The sequence below is a fragment of the Calidris pugnax genome, unplaced genomic scaffold (assembly GCF_001431845.1).
Source record: "Calidris pugnax isolate Ruff unplaced genomic scaffold, ASM143184v1 scaffold269, whole genome shotgun sequence".
Classification (NCBI taxonomy): domain Eukaryota; kingdom Metazoa; phylum Chordata; class Aves; order Charadriiformes; family Scolopacidae; genus Calidris; species Calidris pugnax.
The window spans coordinates 1,685,300-1,702,563 of NW_015091347.1; the positions used below are offsets into that span (position 1 = coordinate 1,685,300).

Below are 17,264 nucleotides of genomic sequence, written 5' to 3' on the forward strand. Positions count from 1 at the left end.
GCGGGGCCGCAGGTAGGAGCGGGGGGTGCGGGGGGACCCGGGGCGGAGACCCTCCAATGGGGTGCGGGGGGGTCCCTGGGGTGCTGGGGACAGGGTCCCTGTAGAGCAGGGAGGTGTCCCCTGCAGAGGACAGGGACTTTGAGGGGAGGGTTGGCCCCACGGTGATGGAGGAGCAGGGACCCCATAGGGGTTGAGGGGTCTCTGGGGTGCTAGGGGGGCAGAGACCCCCGCTGGAGTGCTGGGGACAGAGACCCCGTAGGGGGTGGGTGTGTGGCCTGGACGCTGGAGGAGCAGGGGCCTATAGGGTGCTGTCACTGTCCCCCATAGGGTTGGGTTTTGTGGGGGGTCTCTAAAGTGCTGGGGGGGTGAAGACCCCCCATGGGGTGCGGGAGGGGCCTTGGGGTGCTATGGACAGGGACCCTGTAGGGGGTGTGGGGGTCCTAGCATACTGGAGGAGCAGGGGCCCTATAGGGTGCTGTCACTGTCCCCCATAGGGTTTTGGGGCGTCCCTGGAGTGCTGGGGGCACAGAGATCCCCCTATAGGGTAGCAGGGGTCCCTGTAGTGCTGGGGGGGCAGAGACCCCTCTATAGGGTTTTGGGGGGTCCCTAGAGGGCTGGGGGCACAGAGATCCCCCTATAGGGTAGCAGGGGTCCCTGTAGTGCTGGGGGGGCAGAGACCCCTCTATAGGGTTTTGGGGGGTCCCTAGAGGGCTGGGGGCACAGAGATCCCCCTATAGGGTAGCAGGGGTCCCTGTAGTGCTGGAGGGGCAGAGACCCCTCTATAGGGTTTTGGGGGTTCCCTGGAGTGCTGGGGGGGCAGAGACCCCCCTATAGGGTAGCGGGGGGTTCCTGGAGTACTGGGGAGAGGGATCCTGTAGGGTGTGGGTGTGTGTCCCAGGACGCTGGAGGAGCACGGCCCTATAGTGTGCTGTCACTGTCCCTCGTGGGGTTTTAGGGAGGGTCTCTAAAGTGCTGGGGGGGTGAAGACCCCCCATGGGGTGCGGGAGGGTCCTTGGGGTGCTATGGACAGGGACCCTGTAGGGTGTGGGTGTATGTCCCAGGACGCTGGAGGAGCACGGCCCTATAGTGTGCTGTCACTGTCCCCCATAGGGTTGGGTTTTGTGGGGGGTCTCTAAAGTGCTGGGGGGGTGAAGACCCCCCATGGGGTGCGGGAGGGTCCTTGGGGTGCTATGGACAGGGACCCTGTAGGGTGTGGGTGTATGTCCCAGGACGCTGGAGGAGCACGGCCCTATAGTGTGCTGTCACTGTCCCTCGTGGGGTTTTAGGGAGGGTCTCTAAAGTGCTGGGGGAGTAGAGACCCCACTATGGGGTAGAGGGGTCTGCAGGGCACTGAGGACAGAGACCCCATAGGGCTTGGGGGGGTCTTTCTTGAGGACAGGGACCCTTTTGGGCACTGGCACTGTCCCCCATAGGGTTTTGGGGGTCCATGGAGTACTGGAGGGGCAGAGACCCACCATGGGGTGGTGGGGACAGGGACAGAGACACCCACCCTATGTAGTGGTGGGGGTCCCCCAGGTGCTGGGAACAGCCCCACCATGGCTTCAAGGTGCTTTACTGCCCAAGAGCTGCCAAAGTGTGGGTCCCTCCCCACATCAATATCTTCACTTCATCCTAAAGCTCATTTCTTTTAAAAACGAGGTAAAATAAGGGCAGGGGAGCTGAGAGTTGGATGGTGCAGGGACATGTCTGGAACCCGAGGGGGTTGGGAGGCGTTTCTCATGAACCCACAGAACGATCACAAACCTCACCACACGCTTTATTAAAGAAAGATATTGCCGAGACGGCAGAAATAAAACCATCATTGTGACTCACGCAGCAACCCAGGAGCAACTCAGAAAATATAAATCACCCAGCTCATTCTGTTCTTATTTCTCCCGAGACTGGAGGAGTCTGGGTGGGTTTTCGGTGTCTGCTCCCCCATCCTGGCTCCCCTGAAAGGAGCAGGAAGAGTTTTAATCCCACATAGAAGTGCAAAAAGGGGATTTTTTTTGTCCAAACTATTGAGGATTTTAAGGAGGAAAACGGTCCTGAGGAGGGCGGTTGGGTGTCGGGTGTGGAGGAGTTGAGGAGGAGGTGTTTTTTCTGGGGAGGAGGCCCTTGGCCAGGTCCCAGCGCACCTCCCAGCGCAGGGCCGCCCTCTTCTTCTCGGTGGGGACGGTGTAGGCGTTGGGGACGTAGGGGTGCTGTGGTTTGCTGGGCAGCTGGGGCCTGCAGAGCATCTGCTCCCGGATGCCCCAGCGCAGTTCTCGCCGCTCGTCCTCCCCCGGGATCCGGAACTTCCCCCATTCTCGTTTATATTCAAAGTATTTGGCCACCGGGTCGGTTTTTCCCCGGTTTCGGCCCAACGGTTCAAAGCGGGGAGGAATGAAGGATTTGGGCTGTCCCGCCACGGTGCTGTACTGAGAAGCGGGAGAGCTCTGGCGGTCGAAATCCTCAAGAAGAAAGGGGGGACTGTCCCCACTGTCATCGAGGGAGCTGCTGCTGCTGCTCTCGAATTCCCCCTCGGAGATGCTCTCCTCGGGGCTGCTCCTCGGCTGCAGCAGATTCTGCCTCTGGCTGCCACGCTCAGTGTCGCTCTCCGTCTCGCTGGTCACCGACTCATCCCAGACCTCAACCCCTCCATCGGGTCTGTGCCTCAGCACCTTCCTTTTCATTACCAACCTCCTGGATCCCCTCCGCTCCCCGGGAAATGTAGGGGGGGGCAGCTGCACCCCCAAAGCCGGGGAGGCCTCGGTATAGAGATGCTGGCTGCCCCCTCGCTGGGGGTACAGCCGGCTCAGGGCCAGCGTGGCCGCCAGCTCTTCCTCCTCCTCCACTCCCAGTGCCTCCTCCATGATTTCCAGCAAAATGTGCGAATCCTGCAAAAACATAAACCCCCACAGTTAATTTCTTGCAGCACGTTTGAGCTAAAGATATAAATGGGGTTTGACTCTCAGCTTCTGGGGTTGAAGAGTGTCGATTTAAGTTGGGGTGGATCAGAAGGGGGTCTGGGAACGTTAAACCTCCCCCCCACCGGCAGAAGGCTCTTTCCCTACAGCAAATGGAAATGCAGCTGGAAAGCCCCCTCCAAGGCAACCCCAACATTCCTGCTTGAAAATGATGCTAAAATCGATTACGCGATACAGAAAGTACTAACGGGATGATGGACAAACACTGAGTGACAGGTAGAGGTGTATAATGATTTTCCACTTCTACCTTTTCTTTTAAAAACACAGTATCTAGCCATGATTTAGTTTAAGGAGAGATTTAATTAGAGGTGTATGATTTTTCCCCTTCTACCTCTTCTTTTAAAAATCACTATATCTAGTTGTAATTTAACCTGGGGAGAGATTTAATCTACACCCAGAGGGGAGAAGGCTCAGCACAGCCTTTAGGTGCTTTTTTATATGTTGTCTATCAAAGCCCAAAGACTCTTTTAATCTGCTCAAATCTGCAGCGAAAAGGGATCCGGGCCCGGTTTCCACCCCCTCCACAGGTTTGGGATATCTTTAAGGGTTGGAAAAAAAAAAAAATAAAAATGCAAGTTTTCATGGCGCGGTTCGGAAATGTTGGAGCAGATGGTGCGGCGGGATGAGTGGCAGCCGTTAGCGGGCTGTCTGAAGTGTTGATGCTGGCTGAGCGCGGTGTGAAAATGGAAAGGGCTCCGTGACGGCTCCGGCGCGGGTAGCAAAAGGCCAGCAGGGAACGTGCCGCTGCCGTGCCTGGGCTGACAGAGCAGGTCCCATCCCGCGGCCAGGGGAAGGAGTGATTCAAAAGTGCCAAAAAAGAGACTTGAGTAAAGCGAAGCTGGCCCAGCTGAGCTGCCTCGGCCCTTCCCATGCTCTGCTAGGAACATTGAGGAGTTAAAAATACAAAGAGTTATTCTGCTGGTAAAAATGATTTTAGAGCAAGCCTCTTGGTGTAATAAAAACCACATAAAGATGCAAAACCCTGATTTCTTTCTTTCCCTGCAGACCCCGAGCAACTAATTAAGGCTCCAAGACAGTGGCCATGGCTGAGGGAAGCACGGCTACCAACGAAGAGCAACTCCTGAAGAGGGTGCAGGAGCTGGAAGAGGAGGTGAAGCGGCTGCAGAATAAGCTCCAGGAGGACAAGGAGAGGAGTGGGAAAAGAGAGGCTCCTCCAGCTCCTGGGAAAGCCAAGAAACGCCAACAACGGCCATTTGATTTTGGTGCTTACGGACGCAGGCACGTTGCACTGAAGATTGCCTACCTGGGCTGGGGCTACCAGGGCTTTGCCAGCCAGGAGAACACCAGCAACACCATCGAGGAGAAGTTGTTTGAGGCCTTGAAGAAGACGCGGCTGGTAGATGAGAGACAGACCTCCAACTACCACCGCTGCGGGCGCACGGACAAAGGAGTCAGCGCCTTCGGACAGGTCAGGATCCCCCCAGGCTTTCCCGGATTTCTGGGCTCCTCTGTGGGACGGTGATCCAGTGGGATGGTGATCCAGTGGGATCACTGTCCCTCAGTGACAGCACAGGTTGGATTCATTTTTTTTTAAAAGCCATCAGCTTTTAAATCCGAAAGCGAGCCTGGCGATGGCTTCCTGCACGCAGAGTGACGGTTTTAGACCCTCAAAGTGTTGATTAGTGTTTGCTTTTTTTCCTGTGTCAGTGCTTGGTTTTTTCCGGGGCCTGTTTTGAGAGGATAAAATGTGTTTTAGGCTGCAGCTTCCCCAATAGCTTAGCACTGCCAAAAAAAAAAAAAAGGGGAGATGCCCCTTTCTTGGCAGAGCCCTCTCAGCTGATTTAACTTATTAACCCCACCAAAAAAAAAAACCCAAAAAATAAACCCAAGAACTGGATAGCTTCCTGAGGAGTCAGGCAGCTGAATTCCTGCGCAGAAGGGGCTGAGGGGAGCTGCAGCGAGCGGAAGGGAGCGTGGGAGTGGGAGCTGGAGGGAGAGGAGCGAGTCGGCCGGCTGAGTGGGCACGGAGCCATCGGGGAGAGCACAGCCCTTCCTGCGCTGCAATGGCTTTGCTCTTGGGCCAGTCTCTCCTTCCCTCCTGCCTCAGGAAGCGGAGCTGGCTTAGATTTTGGCTCGAGTGGGCTGTCTGCTGTCCTTCACAAGATGAGCCGCAGGGAGTAAAGGCAGGGATGGCCTTTTCTTGCGCTGTGTCAAGTGCACAGGCACCTGCAGTGTTAATTAACCAGGTGTCCCAGACAGCCAGGATGTTGCTGCCTTCAACTCCAGCAAAAAGGAAAAAAAAAAAAAAAAACACATTATATCCTAAAAAAACAGTGACTAAAGCTGAAGCTGTTCCGAGATCATGCTACGTAGGCAGTCTGCAACTTTCTCTGTTTTATTAAAGGAATCCGTAGCATCTGCTCGGATCCTCAGCAGAGGCACTTGCAGCTCTACCCGCAGGAAGGAGGGGTAAGATCGCCTGATTTAAAACACCTTCATCTGTAGGAGATCCTGAATTTATTTCACAGTGGTGTAGGAAGATGTGGCTTGATACGCCAAATCCACCCATCTGCCATCTAATCCTGGCTTCCCTCCCTGTGCAGGTGATTTCCCTCGATCTCCGTTCCAACCTGGCAGAGGGGAAGAAGCTAAACGGCCATGACTCGGAAGGCAAGAGCGAGGGGGAGGAGGAGCTCCGCTACACCCATATTCTGAACAGGGTGCTCCCACCCGACATCCGTGTCCTGGCCTGGGCCCCCGTGGAGCCTGATTTCAGTGCCCGGTTCAGCTGCCTCAAGAGGACTTATCGGTATTTCTTCCCCTGTGCCAACCTGGATGTCGCCCTCATGGACGCTGCAGCCCAGAGGTACGTGGGGACCCACGATTTCCGTAACCTGTGTAAAATGGACGTCGCCAACGGGGTGGTCAACTTCCAGAGAACGATCCTCAGTGCTGGAGTGACGTGGGTGGAGAGAGGAGTTGAAACTGGGCCACAGGATCCCTTCCGTCTGTGCCAGTTTGAAGTGACGGGACAGGCCTTCCTGTATCACCAAGTCCGCTGCATGATGGCCATCCTCTTCCTCATTGGGCAGAGGATGGAGAGGCCGGAGATCATTGACGAGCTGCTGGATGTGGAGAAGAATCCCCAAAAACCACAGTACAGGTATGGAGAGCTTGGGAAAACCTCCTGGGCTGCTTTGCAAAGTGAAGTGCTGCTGGCAAACCACATCTCTGCCAGCCTGCAAAGTCTCTCACAATACAGAAGGAAGCTGCCAGCAGCCTCTCTGGGAGGTATGCATAAGAATCCTGCTTTTCTTGCTCTTGGACAAGCTTTCGATGCCTTTAGTCCTTGGCGTTTGTTAAACTAATTCAGTTTTTAGTGGAAAAAGCTTTGTAAAAGGGCAGTTTTAGGCAGAAGGGACAGGCTGATGCACTGCTGCATGAGGTTTTTTTTGTCACAGCATCCCTCCAGACAGCTCCGGGTAACACCTGCTCTCCTTTTCCCTAGCATGGCAGTTGAGTTTCCCCTCGTCCTGTACGACTGTGCCTTCGAAAACCTCCAGTGGCTCTATGACCAAGAAGTGCAGGAGTTCAACGTCACCCACCTGCAGCAGCTCTGGGCCAACCACGCAGTCAAAACTCAAGTGCTGCGGAACATGTTGGGAGGGTTAGACACTGCTCCCATGGTGACCAGAGAAAGTAAGGGATTGCGGCAATACCTCGGGATGGGGGTAATTAAACAAAACCACTGATGTTTTCTCAATTATATCACAGGCTCGGGGAACAGCACGACCGTCCCCTGGGGAGAGATGAAGCCTCCACTCTGCAGCCAGGTCAGCAGCTTTGTGGAAGGTGTTCAAGCTCGCACCTACAAGCCTTTACTGACCCGTCCCAAGTGCCAGGGGCTGGAGGCCCGAATCCGCCACTTCGTGCGGAGGGGCCGCATCGAGCCCCCCCAGGACCCGGGGCAGGCGGGGGACATGGATGAAGACAGGGACCAGGAGCCCCTGGAGACCAAGGGTGGCCACCGCCGCCATGCCCCCGGGAACAGCAGTGCCACTCAGCAGCCTCCCAAGAGGGTCTGCGTCGACATCGAGTGACAGGTCACCTTGGTGGGAGAAGGCCAGGTGACCGCTTCACTTATATTTTTTTTTTATTAATTAAGAAAAAAATAGGGAGTTTTCCAGTGCTATTTTTATAAATTTCAAGAAAACTCGAGCTTTTCTGGAGTGCTACTGCGTGCCGATCTGGGAGGGGATGGTGGGGGGTGCCTCGGACCCCTCAGAGCCACTCACCTCGCTGCGGGGGGTGAGTGCTGAGGCTGTACTGGGATATACTGGGATGTACTGGGATATACTGGGATGCACGGGGCTGAGGCAGCCCGGGCCCGCCCGCCTGCGAGGCCTCCCCGCGAGGCCCGCACGCCCCACCCCCGGCACCCGACAGGACTCTCCGAGCCCTGACAGGGCCCATATGTTCCCAACCGGTACCTGACAGGGTCTGGCCGCTCTCGTCCTCCCGCCGCGACCGTTACCGGCCGCCAACCGTCGCCGACCGTTTAAACCACCGACTGAGCCCGCCCCTCGCCCCGTTCCCATTGAGCGGTGCGGCTGTCGCTCGGCTGGCCGCCCCTTTCCGATTGGACGCGCAGGCCGGAGTATCGCCTCCGCGCGGTCGCCATTGGCCCGGAGGGGAAGGAGGGGACGGAGGGAGGAAGATGGCGGCGAGCGGTGGAGGGCGGTGGCGGCAGGCCTCGGCGGGCCTGGCCCGGGCGCTGGGTACCGTCGGCGGCGGGCGAGCGGCAGCGGAGGAGGGCCTGCGGGCTGAGGGGCTGGCGAAGCGGCTGCGGGCGCGGAAGAGCGAGGAGGAGAAGCGAGAGGTGAGAGGAGGATGCCGTGGCGGGCCCTGAGGGACGGGACTACAAATCCCGGCGTGCACCGCGCCCCCCGCCGGACCGGCACACATGGCCGATGTCGGTCTGGGGTCTCCCCTCCCGGCCGTTCCTCCCTCCCCCGCCGGTTTGGTTCTCTCCGCAGACCCCCGGGGACCCAGCGCGGAGGCGGGTGCGGGAACTGGCCGCGCTGAGCAAGCGGCTGCAGCAGGTTCACCCCAACGTCCTGGCCAAAGTGCTCAAGCAGGGGACCCTGTACCAGAACGAGGAGATCGTGGCCATCAACAAACCCTACGGCCTTCCCGTGCACGGTGAGGGAAAGCCGTGGGGGAAACGGCTCCATGGCGCTGAGGGGGGATGACAGGATCGCAGGATTGCTGGGGTTGGCAGAGACCTCAAAGGCCACCCAGCTCCAACCCCCTGCCCTGGGCAGGGACACCTCCCACCAGACCAGGTTGCTCAAAGCTCCATCCAGCCTGGCCTTGAACCCCTCCAGGGATGGGGCAGCCACAGCTTCTCTGGAGCCCCTCTAGGGACTGGAAGGGGCTCTGATGTCTCCCCAGAGCCTTCTCTTCTCCAGGCTGAACCCCCCCAACTCTCTCAGCCTGTCCTCACAGCACTCCCAGCATCTCTGTGGCTTCCTCTGGCCCCGCTCCAACAGGTCCATGTCCTTTTTATGTCTCCAGAGCTGGAGGCAGCACTGGGGGTGGTGTGTCTCCCCAGAGCGGAGGAGCAGAATACCACCCTCGCCCTGCTGGCCACGCTGCTGTGGTTGTACCCCAGGGTGCAGGGGGTTTCTGGGTTGCCAACGCACTTTGCCAGGGCATGTTGAGCTTCTCATCCACCAACACCCCCAAGTCCTTCTCAGGGCTGCTCTCAATCCATTCTCCACCCAGCCAGGATTTGTGCTTGGGGTTGCTCCGTTCCAGGTGCAGGACCTTGCACTTGGCCTGGTTGAACCCAGCTCTCCAGCCTGTCCCAGTCCCTCTGGATGGCATCCCTTCCCTCCAGCGTGTCACCACACAGCTTGGTTTCCGCATCAGTCTTGCTGAGGATGCCCTCACTCGTCACTGGTCGCTACTTGGACATCGAGCCATTGACCACAGCCTTTTGAGTGCAACCATCCAGCCAGTTCCTGATCCATCGAGTGCTCTTTCTGTCAAATTCATGTCTCCTCGGTTTAGAGACCAGGATTTTGTTTGGTATAGTGTTTTGTGCTTTACCCAAGTCCAGGTAGATGATGTCTCTTTCTCTGTCCTCCCTGTGCTGAGGTTTTCCTTCCCAGGGAGAGACACAGGGAGTCTGTCACCGTTAGATCACAGGCTTTGTCTTGCATTTTGGGCATAATTTGGGGAAGATGAATGTCTCCCCTGGTGTCACCAGTCTGTGCATTACGTAGGTGGTCCTGGGATCAAGAATTGCATCGCTGACGTGCTGCCAATTTTGGCCAAGATGTTGGAGAACATGAAAGCTGAACCCCTCCACCTCTGCCACCGGCTGGACAAAGAGACCACGGGTGTGATGGTGCTGGCACGGAACAAGGAGGTGGCAGACAGGATCCGTCTTCTCTTCAAAACTCGTCAGGTGGAGAAGATCTACTGGTAGGAAAGGTTTGGGTGGAGAAGCAGTTTTGAAGGGCCCGTAGGGTTTGAAGAAGGAGCAGAGGGGTAGTTACCAGGGTGTGGAGCTTTGTGGAAGTTGTGGGTGTTTGCTTGTCTTCCCTCAAGCGTCTTTTTATGGAGCTGGGTTGTGGGGAGAGGGGATGAGGGAACGGTTCCCTTCCTGCTGGAGCTCCACAGACCTCTGCTTTCCCTCCCCAGGGCCATTAGCCTGGGGGACCCAGACCCCGCTGAGGGCATTGTGGAGATCCCCATCGTGGAGAAGGAGGTGCGGAGCCACCAGTCACACTACAAGGTGAGCCACGTGTCCTCTGGGCCACCGTTTTGGCCTCGTGCTCCCCGGCATCCCCTCCTGCCTTCCCGTGGGCTCACCCTCTCACTGCTGTTCAGATGACACTGGCCCCCAACTACCGCCTGTCTCCGGAGGACGGGAAGGTGGTGAAAATCCGCAAGAACCGCAACGCCGAAATCGCTGTGACGCGGTACCGCCGACTGGCTACCTCCTCCGCCTGCTCCCTGCTGGAGCTCCAGCCCATCACGGGTGAGGCCTGGCTGGGTGTCCCTGGGGTTGTGTGGGCTACTGGTCTGCTTTGTGTGCAGCTCGGCAGCCAAGAGCAGCGCTAGAAGCGGGAATGCGTCATTATACACAACTGAAATCCTTTTTTGGGCTAAGGCTCTGGGAATGAGCCGCTCTGGGGTGATGGTTTGCTGCTGGAGATTTTGGCAACGGTCACGTTTCTCCTCTTCCCCTTCCTTCCTCAGGGGTGAAGCACCAGATCCGGGTTCACCTGGCCTATGGGTTGGGGTGCCCCATCCTGGGGGATCACAAATATTCGCACTGGAGCAAGCTGGCACCCCAGGTAAGGTGGGTCCTGTCTCGGAGGGGGATCCAGGGCTGGGTGGTCCCTTTGTGTCCCACAGCCCTCCCTGGGCTGGGGTTTTAAAGGCCAGGGTGAGGATTGTGGAAGTGACATTTTTTGCCCTCATCGCAGAAACTTCCTGAAATCACCTTGAAGAGGCTGAAGCTGGAGCAGAGCAAGGCTCGTCACCTCCCCCTCCACCTCCACGCCCACCGGCTCTCCCTGCCCCTGGGCCAGCGGATAGACCTCATCTGCAAGCTGCCCCCCTTCTTCCAAAAAACTCTGCAGAAGCTGGAGCTGGACATTGCTAATGAGTAACAAGGCAGGACCGACTGTCACCACATCTCCAGCATTTGGCAGCGGTGGATCCAGCTGCTCTGTAGCAGTGTCCGCCTTGGAGCCAGCAGTGTGATGAAGCCTGGGGTCTCTGTCGCCTGCCAGAGCCCTCCTCTGTCAGTACTGGTGTTACTGGCTTCAAACCAGGTACCTGCGTGAGCTTCCTGCCCAATTTGGTGCAGAGAAGTGGCTGGGTGTGCTGAAGAGACTTTTAATGGGACAAATGGGGCAAGGTAGGAGCTGGGCTTTGCCCCATCTGTGTTTTGAAGTTGTCTCTGAGCAATAAAAGATCCAGTTCCTCCTGAGGTGAAGGGTTGGTGTCTCTCTGTGCTCGGGCCAGGCAGATCTCAGTCCCTGGGCAGGTTTAAGCGTCCCTGGGTGCAGTCCCTCCCGGCTTGAGGACCGTTACTCACCCCTCCAGGGCTGTTCAGCAGCCTCTCCCTCATGCCCTGGCATTCCACGCTCAAATCTGGAGACTCCCTTCATTCAAAAATCCATCGAAAGTGCAATTTGGCAGCGGCTGTGGGGTTTTTGTGCTGTGCCCAGAGACTGCACGGGGAGTTCCCCCACTCGGCTTGGCTGAGCAGCTCCGGGACTCCCTCCGCTCTGCACTGCCAGCAGTGTCAGCAGGGGTTTTGGGGGGTGACTACGCTGCCGGGCAAAACTTTATCCCACTGCCCCTTCCGATTTCCCTCTTGCTTATTCTAGGTCTTTTTATTTGGATCCCTCTCGGGAGCTTGGCTTGGAGCCGGGTTCCTTCCCCCGTGTCCCAGCGTGGGGCGAGGGATGAGTTTGAAAAGCTGAGGAACCGCAGCTGATGTTCTGCCTCAAAAATTGCAGCCACCAGCGTTGGGTGTCTCTTGGCCTGTCCCCAAAAGCTCAGGGCTGGCGGCAGCTTTGGGAGCAGGAAAGGGTTCTTTGTACCCCACAAGGCTGGGGCTTTCAGTAGGGTAATGTCCTGTCCACTGCCTCCCCGCTCCTCACACAGGGCGAAAATAGCCGGGGAGCCCCACACCCCTTGGAAGTGCCACCAGAAATACATCTGCTTATGAGAGAGGGATGTAAAACCACGAGGAGCCGGGGAGCTACAGCTGGGCAGGAATGCTCCCTTCCCAGCCCGGTGCCGCTGCTGCTGGGGTGGGGTTTTTTTTCTATTTTGGGGCAAGCTATTTGTGAAAAGGCTTCCCCCTGTAATTACCAGCCGATTTAATGCACTGTCTAAGCTGTCATTTGCAGCTGCTTGGTACAGAGTGCTTGGCAAGCGGTGCCTTCAGCCCCACAAAGTTGCTTCTCGCACCTCAGACGACACCAGAGCACCCGGGCAGCAGCAGCAGCAGCAGCAGTCGCCGTCGTCTCCTCTTCCTCACTAGCAAAATGTCCCTCTCGCACACGGCTGCCGAGTACATGCTCTCCGACGCTCTCCTCCCCGATCCCGGCGGTTCCCGAGCCAAGGGCCTGCGGCTGGAGCTGCCGAGCGATCGCCTCCTGAAGTTCGTCACCGTGGGGCTGCCCCTCTTCCTCGTCTCGTTGGCTTTCGCCCGGGAGTTCTCTGCCGGTGAGTCCCCGCTTTGGCGACAGGGATATTTGGGACAGGGGGGGTGCTCACCGGCAGTGTTTCACTGAATGTTTAGAGTTGGAAGGGACCATAGAGACCATCTAGTCCAACTCCCCTGCTGAAGCAGGACTGCCTAGAACTTGTCAGAGCATGTTACTCAGGAGCATCCAGGCGGGGCTTGAAAATCTCCAAAGAAGGGGACTCCACACCCTCCCTGGGCAGCCTGTTCCAGGGCTCTGCCACCCTCACTGGAAAGAAGTTTCTCCTCCTATTTGAGTGGAACCTCTTATGTTCCAACTTGTGCCCGTTGCCCCTCGTCCTCTCACTGGGAACCACTGAAAAGAGTCTGGCTCCCTCCTCCTTCAACCCTCCCTTGAGATACTTGTCAGCATTGATAAGGTCTCCCCTCAGCCTTCTCTTCTCCAGACTAAAGAGTCCCAGCTCTCTCAGTCTTTCCTCATAAGGGAGATGCTCCAATCCTTGAATCATCAAACCCTTGAGTGTAGGTTTGCCCTATTCACACCAGTGTGATTGTGGTCTGAGGCGGGGCAGCCTGGAAATGCCATTTTAGGAACCGTTCTGTTTTGGGGATATTTCTTGATGGATTTTAATGGATTATGGGTTGCTGGGAAAGCCTGGGAGCAGCTGTGCTAAGCCCCAGGACTGGCGGTGAATTGATGCCCCACCTCGGCTGCTTGCCCCCAGCACCTTTGGGTGCCGCATGGCTCCTTCCAAGCTGGAGGAGGAGGATGCTGGCAGGGCACCTGAGGGAATATGTCCTGCTGGTGTTTGCCAGGCAGCACAGAGGGTTGCATTGATGCTGTCTCCTGACCTCAGGCTAAATCTGGCCTCAGCTGACATCCTGTTGCTGCCCCTGGGGATTTGGTTTGACTCCGGTTTCTGGCCAGTCTCTAATTCCACCCCGCTGTGTACCCACAGCCATGCTCAAAGGGTTTGTGTTTGGGAAGTGATGGAAAAGTCCTTGCTGGAGAAGGCAGCGGTGAGGAAGGACACATCCAAAATGAGTGTGAAAAAGGCCTTTTGAATTCAAAGTGATGCCTTAGGTGTACTCACCCTCCTGTAACTTGCGGGCACCCAGCTGCGGAGCGCTTGCCCATGCTCAGCAGAGCTGTGTGGCTGAGGTCCCCCCTTCTCCTCACCCTAGGCTCACAGATCAGCTGCTTCTCGCCCACCAACTTCACGGGGAAGCAGTCTGCCTATGTCGACACAGCTTGCTGGGACTCCCTCCTCCACCATGGCTTCGACGCCGAGGGACACGCAATCACCAAGTCCCTCTGGGCTCTCAAGGTATGGCTCAAGCTCACATCTGGGTGCCCTCAGGTCCCACCTGGGTGAGCAGCAGAGGTGAAACTACTCAGCGCCCGCTTGTCTCCTTCTCCCAGGTCTTCCCCTACTCACTGCTGGTGGTGGCAGTTCTCATGTACCTGCCCTACCTGCTGTGGCGTTACGCAGCCGCCCCAGCCCTCCACTCTGACCTCCTTTTCATCATCGATGAGCTGGACAAATCCTACAACCGCTCCGTGCGCCTGGTGCAGCACATGAGGAAGGTCCAGCAGGCCAGCACCGAGCCGGAGCGATTCTGGGAGGAATACGAGAGGTGAGGCCACCGACTGGTCACCGTGTTCCTCCCTAATCCCTCCATGTGGTGTGGCTGTGGCCACGTTCAGGGTGGACTTCGGTGAAGCGACTCGGTTTGGGGGGTGTCCCTAAGTCCCCACTGTGTCCCCTCTGCCCCCAGGGCTCGCCGGGAGAGGTATTTTGAGTTCCCGTTGCTGGAGCGCTACCTCACCTGCAAACAGCACGCCCATTCCCTGGTGTTCATCTACATCCTGAGGAACCTGCTGCTGCTCTTGTTCTTGGCTGCCACCTGCCTCTACCTGGTCTTCCTCCACCTCAACATCTTCTTCCAGGATGAGTTCAACTGCTCCATCAAAACGGGGCTGCTCCAGGAGGAGCCCCACATCCCCCCGCTCATCCCCTGCAAGCTGGTCTTCTTCTCCGTCTTCCAGCTCATCAGCCTCTCGGTTGGGGGCATCTATGTCCTCCTCATGCCTGTTGTCATCTACAACGCCCTGCAGCTCTGCCAGTGGGACAAGGGGCTGCTCTCCATTTATGAGATGCTGCCCGCCTTTGACCTCCTCAGCCGCAAGATGCTCACCTGCCCCGTCAATGACCTCAACGTCATCCTCCTCTTCCTCCGGGCCAACATCTCCAAGCTGACCTCCTTCGGCCGCCTCAATGCCGTCAGCGCCTTGAGGGAAGCCACCGCCAACAAGGAGGACATTGACACCGTCGTTGACTTCATGACGCTGCTGGCCGGGCTGGAGATCACCAGGCCCAAACCCCCCGAGGCCGACGGCAGCGTGTTCCTCCCCAACGGTGGAGCTCTAGGTAGGCTTTTTCAGTAGAGAAGACTTCTCCGCTCTCCTCTTGGCTCCTCCACAGCCAGATCCCACCCAGGGGCTGAGGCCGGATCCATCCACTGGGGCCCTAAACCCTTTGCCAAGACCTTGAGGTTTTTTGGGGGAGAGTTGTGGGGCTGTGGGGGGAGTGATGGCTCCATTTGCAGCCGGGGATGGGTTCTGGCAGGCGGGATGTGATGCTACTGCGAGCCCAGCCGTGGGCAGGAGTTGCTATAGGAACGGAAAGCGGAGAGCCTACGGCTTAAATCCAAGCTCTGGGAAAACCAGGGGGCCGGGGAGGGGGGGTCCCCACTTTTGGCAGAGGGAGCAGCCCAGCCTGCTGGGAGCGGGGAGATTCAAATCCTAGTGGGCTGCTGCCAAGGATGTGGTCTAACAGGGATCTCAGACCTGGCCCAGGCTGCCTGGGCATATTTCATGGCCCTGGATCCAGTTTTGAGGGCTGTGGTTTTTAACAAAAACACCCAGATTGAGCTGTATTTAGCATCCTCGTTGGCATGGCAACTGCAGGGCTAGCACAACTGGCTCTCAGGCTAGTCATACGCTGGCAGAGAAAACCCAAGATCCCAGTTTGCGATTGCCCAGTTAATTAAATTCCTTCTCTTCCTCTCCCCCTTGCCCAGAAGCAAAGCCTGGAGTGGAGATGATGGGAAAAGCGTCCCGGGACTCGCTTGGCTCTGCCTGACCCCTTGGGACCTGTCCAGTTGGTCTACTGGGATCCAGTTTGATCCAATTCCTTGTTGCCAGTGGTCTCTTGAGCACATTAAACTCTGGTTTTGATAACAGCCTGGTGGGGTGATGTCTGTAACGCGACAGTGGTGGCCGGGCTGAGCTCTTCCTGCATTTGGGTTTCCCCTTCTTACATACGATTTGCCAGCAAAAAAAGGTTAAACAATCATTTTTTTTCATTCAAGACCAGGCTGGACGGGGCTTTGAGCAACCTGGTCTGGTGGGAGGTGTCCCTGCCCAGGGCAGGGGGGTTGGAACTCGATGATCTTTAAGGTCCCTTCCAACTCCAACGAATCTATGATTGTGCAGAGACTCTCTCATGGCTTATTCTGAGCGCTGGGTGCTACGTTGTGCCTCTTCCCCACAAAATTCCCTGCTTTTTTACAGCAGGATGCGGGGAACGGAGGGCTAAGGGATGTGCCTCTGAAGGGAAAAAAATATCCAAGAATAAAATGAGCTGGTTTATCACCTATTTATTAGTGCAGGGAGGTGGAAGGCCACAAAGCAACGCGCCCTCTGCAGCTCCATGTCCCAGCCCCAGCCTTAGCATTTGGTTGTGGGGTTTTGTTTGGCAGGGGTTCTCTCTCCCCATCCCCATCCCACAGAGTGGGGCCCCTGGATCCTGCCAGCACCTTGTCATGGGGGTCAGGGTGCCCCGATGGGTTCGGGGTGGGGGGTTGACCAGCTCTGCAGGCATGGGGGAGCAGCAGTTAAACTCCCATCCCTGTGTCCTCCTGCTTGTCTTAACATAATTTTTCATAAATTTAATTTTAAATTGGCTTGCTTTATAATTATTTTTTTCCCCCCCTGCAGCCTTGACTTCAGGCCAAAGAGGAGCAGGGAAGTGTTTAATTAGTAAGACAGTAATCAAGCCAGCTGCCTCCCCAAATCGGAAAGGCAGGATGCCAGCAGCCCTGGAACCGCTTCGCGAAAGGTCTGAGCTCCCTCTGCCATCCCCTCGCCTAAGAGAAGCTGGAGCCAGGGAGCAGAAGCAGCTCCCTCTCTGCAGGGGACTCGGGGTGCCCCGGGGTTCCCCCCACAGGCAAGGCATCCAGGATGAAGGGGGGTGCAGGCAGCCCCTGGGTGTTATAGAGGGCGCAGGACTGGTAGTCGCAGGGCCACTCGGCCCAGGCGTAGCGCAGGGCGAGCACCAGCCTCCCGCAGCCAGCCAGGGCCAGCGTCACTGTGCGGGACCCCACTGCCACCACGGGTGCTGGCAGCCACCTGCACGGCGTGGAGCAGTAGACCTGGTGGGGGGAGACACCTCCGTCAAGGCGGGGGCTTCCCTTTTCAGCCCCAGGGGGAAGCTCTCCCCCTTCCTCCGCTCACCTCAAACGCCCGCGTGTCCCTCTGACGGCAAACGAGCTCCTGGCTGTAAGTGAGGTTCAGCAGGCCCTTGGTCACCTCCAGGATGGCCCGGGTTGGGTATGGCCCCTGGAAAACCACATCCTTCTCCCCGTATGCCACAGCCCTGGCACCCAGCTGCAGCCGGTGGGCCACGTTCTGCTTGTCCCGGGGGTGGACACTGCCGAGGAAGAGGAGGGAGGTGTGAGGTTGGTAGCCCATGGCTTCATCCCTGTGTCCCTGCCGCCCGGGACTTACCTGCCGTAGGGTGAGTGCTCATCACAGAGGTCCATCGCCACGGCCATGAAGGTGCCAGGCAGCCTGGCATTGGGGACAACCCCCAGATCGGCTGTTTGGTGCCAGCGGAGACGGGCGAAGCTGTCGTCCGGGCTCTGCCGGCGGTAGGTGGACAACTGCAAGGCAGAGGAAGGGATGGAAGCAGCTCAGCCATCCCTCCCCAAACTGACTGCTGTGGTCCTTGCCCGGGATTCTGCATTTACGGCATCCTCTCCCTCCTGCTGCCTTGGACGTGCGAAAGGATGGATAACCCGCCCCCCCC

General features: G+C 57.6%; 5 protein-coding genes across 8 annotated transcripts in view; 3 read left to right on the plus strand and 2 right to left on the minus strand.

Moving 5' to 3' along the window:
• PUS3 (pseudouridylate synthase 3) lies at nucleotides 1-7,148 on the plus strand. Of its 2 annotated transcripts, none has more exons than XM_014961066.1 (5): nucleotides 1-12; nucleotides 3,975-4,398; nucleotides 5,534-6,093; nucleotides 6,439-6,629; nucleotides 6,705-7,148. In XM_014961066.1, the coding sequence occupies exons 2-5, from the start codon at nucleotides 4,012-4,014 to the stop codon at nucleotides 7,028-7,030; spliced, it is 1,464 nt and encodes a 487-aa protein (XP_014816552.1). In that variant the 5' UTR covers nucleotides 1-12; nucleotides 3,975-4,011; the 3' UTR covers nucleotides 7,031-7,148. The 2 variants fall into 2 exon arrangements, with proteins under 2 accessions (XP_014816552.1, XP_014816553.1); XM_014961067.1 differs by lacking the exon at nucleotides 1-12 and adding an exon at nucleotides 2,905-3,185.
• HYLS1 (hydrolethalus syndrome 1) lies at nucleotides 1,760-7,626 on the minus strand. 3 transcript variants are annotated; one of them, XM_014961072.1, is made up of 2 exons: nucleotides 7,421-7,626; nucleotides 1,760-2,879 (listed from the first exon to the last, which is right to left on the minus strand). In XM_014961072.1, the coding sequence occupies exons 1-2, from the start codon at nucleotides 7,526-7,528 to the stop codon at nucleotides 2,031-2,033; spliced, it is 957 nt and encodes a 318-aa protein (XP_014816558.1). In that variant the 5' UTR covers nucleotides 7,529-7,626; the 3' UTR covers nucleotides 1,760-2,030. The 3 variants fall into 3 exon arrangements, 2 of the variants coding, with proteins under 2 accessions (XP_014816558.1, XP_014816559.1); XM_014961073.1 differs by lacking the exon at nucleotides 7,421-7,626 and adding an exon at nucleotides 5,825-5,953; XR_001414033.1 differs by lacking the exon at nucleotides 1,760-2,879 and adding an exon at nucleotides 6,442-6,577 and having other exon boundaries at nucleotides 7,421-7,479.
• RPUSD4 (RNA pseudouridylate synthase domain containing 4) lies at nucleotides 7,604-10,941 on the plus strand. Its single transcript, XM_014961070.1, has 7 exons — nucleotides 7,604-7,809; nucleotides 7,967-8,132; nucleotides 9,221-9,422; nucleotides 9,642-9,735; nucleotides 9,831-9,981; nucleotides 10,203-10,300; nucleotides 10,433-10,941. The coding sequence occupies exons 1-7, from the start codon at nucleotides 7,648-7,650 to the stop codon at nucleotides 10,616-10,618; spliced, it is 1,059 nt and encodes a 352-aa protein (XP_014816556.1). The 5' UTR covers nucleotides 7,604-7,647; the 3' UTR covers nucleotides 10,619-10,941.
• Nucleotides 10,942-11,698: 757 nt separating this feature from the next.
• On the plus strand, nucleotides 11,699-15,388 carry PANX3 (pannexin 3). The gene is made up of 5 exons (XM_014961071.1): nucleotides 11,699-12,191; nucleotides 13,357-13,499; nucleotides 13,595-13,809; nucleotides 13,951-14,603; nucleotides 15,256-15,388. The coding sequence occupies exons 1-5, from the start codon at nucleotides 11,846-11,848 to the stop codon at nucleotides 15,315-15,317; spliced, it is 1,419 nt and encodes a 472-aa protein (XP_014816557.1). The 5' UTR covers nucleotides 11,699-11,845; the 3' UTR covers nucleotides 15,318-15,388.
• A 430-nt stretch (nucleotides 15,389-15,818) lies between these two features.
• The window catches only part of SIAE (sialic acid acetylesterase), a 4,824-nt gene continuing 3,378 nt past the window's right edge, over nucleotides 15,819-17,264 (minus strand). Inside the window, exons 7-9 of the mRNA XM_014961051.1 lie at nucleotides 16,964-17,118; nucleotides 16,691-16,886; nucleotides 15,819-16,608 (exon numbers count right to left, since the gene is read on the minus strand). Of these exons, the coding sequence (XP_014816537.1) occupies nucleotides 16,324-16,608; nucleotides 16,691-16,886; nucleotides 16,964-17,118 (636 nt within the window). The 3' untranslated portion in view covers nucleotides 15,819-16,323. The remainder of the gene's footprint in view (nucleotides 16,609-16,690; nucleotides 16,887-16,963; nucleotides 17,119-17,264) is intronic.

What these genes read in the sequence shown, in the direction of transcription:
- PUS3 (XM_014961066.1), top strand. Translation starts at nt 4,012, where the DNA reads ATGGCTGAGGGAAGCACGGCTACCAACGAAGAGCAACTCCTGAAGAGG. An exon ending in CCCCAAAAACCACAGTACAG is followed by an intron (nt 6,094 to 6,438) that starts GTATGGAGAGCT and finishes CCTTTTCCCTAG; the next exon opens with CATGGCAGTTGAGTTTCCCC. An exon ending in TCCCATGGTGACCAGAGAAA is followed by an intron (nt 6,630 to 6,704) that starts GTAAGGGATTGC and finishes ATTATATCACAG; the next exon opens with GCTCGGGGAACAGCACGACC.
- HYLS1 (XM_014961072.1), bottom strand. Translation starts at nt 7,528, where the DNA reads ATGGGAACGGGGCGAGGGGCGGGCTCAGTCGGTGGTTTAAACGGTCGG. An exon ending in GAGCGGCCAGACCCTGTCAG is followed by an intron (nt 2,880 to 7,420) that starts GTACCGGTTGGG and finishes ATGTTTTTGCAG; the next exon opens with GATTCGCACATTTTGCTGGA.
- RPUSD4 (XM_014961070.1), top strand. Translation starts at nt 7,648, where the DNA reads ATGGCGGCGAGCGGTGGAGGGCGGTGGCGGCAGGCCTCGGCGGGCCTG. An exon ending in CAGGTGGAGAAGATCTACTG is followed by an intron (nt 9,423 to 9,641) that starts GTAGGAAAGGTT and finishes TTCCCTCCCCAG; the next exon opens with GGCCATTAGCCTGGGGGACC. An exon ending in GGAGCTCCAGCCCATCACGG is followed by an intron (nt 9,982 to 10,202) that starts GTGAGGCCTGGC and finishes TTCCTTCCTCAG; the next exon opens with GGGTGAAGCACCAGATCCGG.
- PANX3 (XM_014961071.1), top strand. Translation starts at nt 11,846, where the DNA reads ATGCACTGTCTAAGCTGTCATTTGCAGCTGCTTGGTACAGAGTGCTTG. An exon ending in CGCCCGGGAGTTCTCTGCCG is followed by an intron (nt 12,192 to 13,356) that starts GTGAGTCCCCGC and finishes TCCTCACCCTAG; the next exon opens with GCTCACAGATCAGCTGCTTC. An exon ending in AGTCCCTCTGGGCTCTCAAG is followed by an intron (nt 13,500 to 13,594) that starts GTATGGCTCAAG and finishes TCCTTCTCCCAG; the next exon opens with GTCTTCCCCTACTCACTGCT.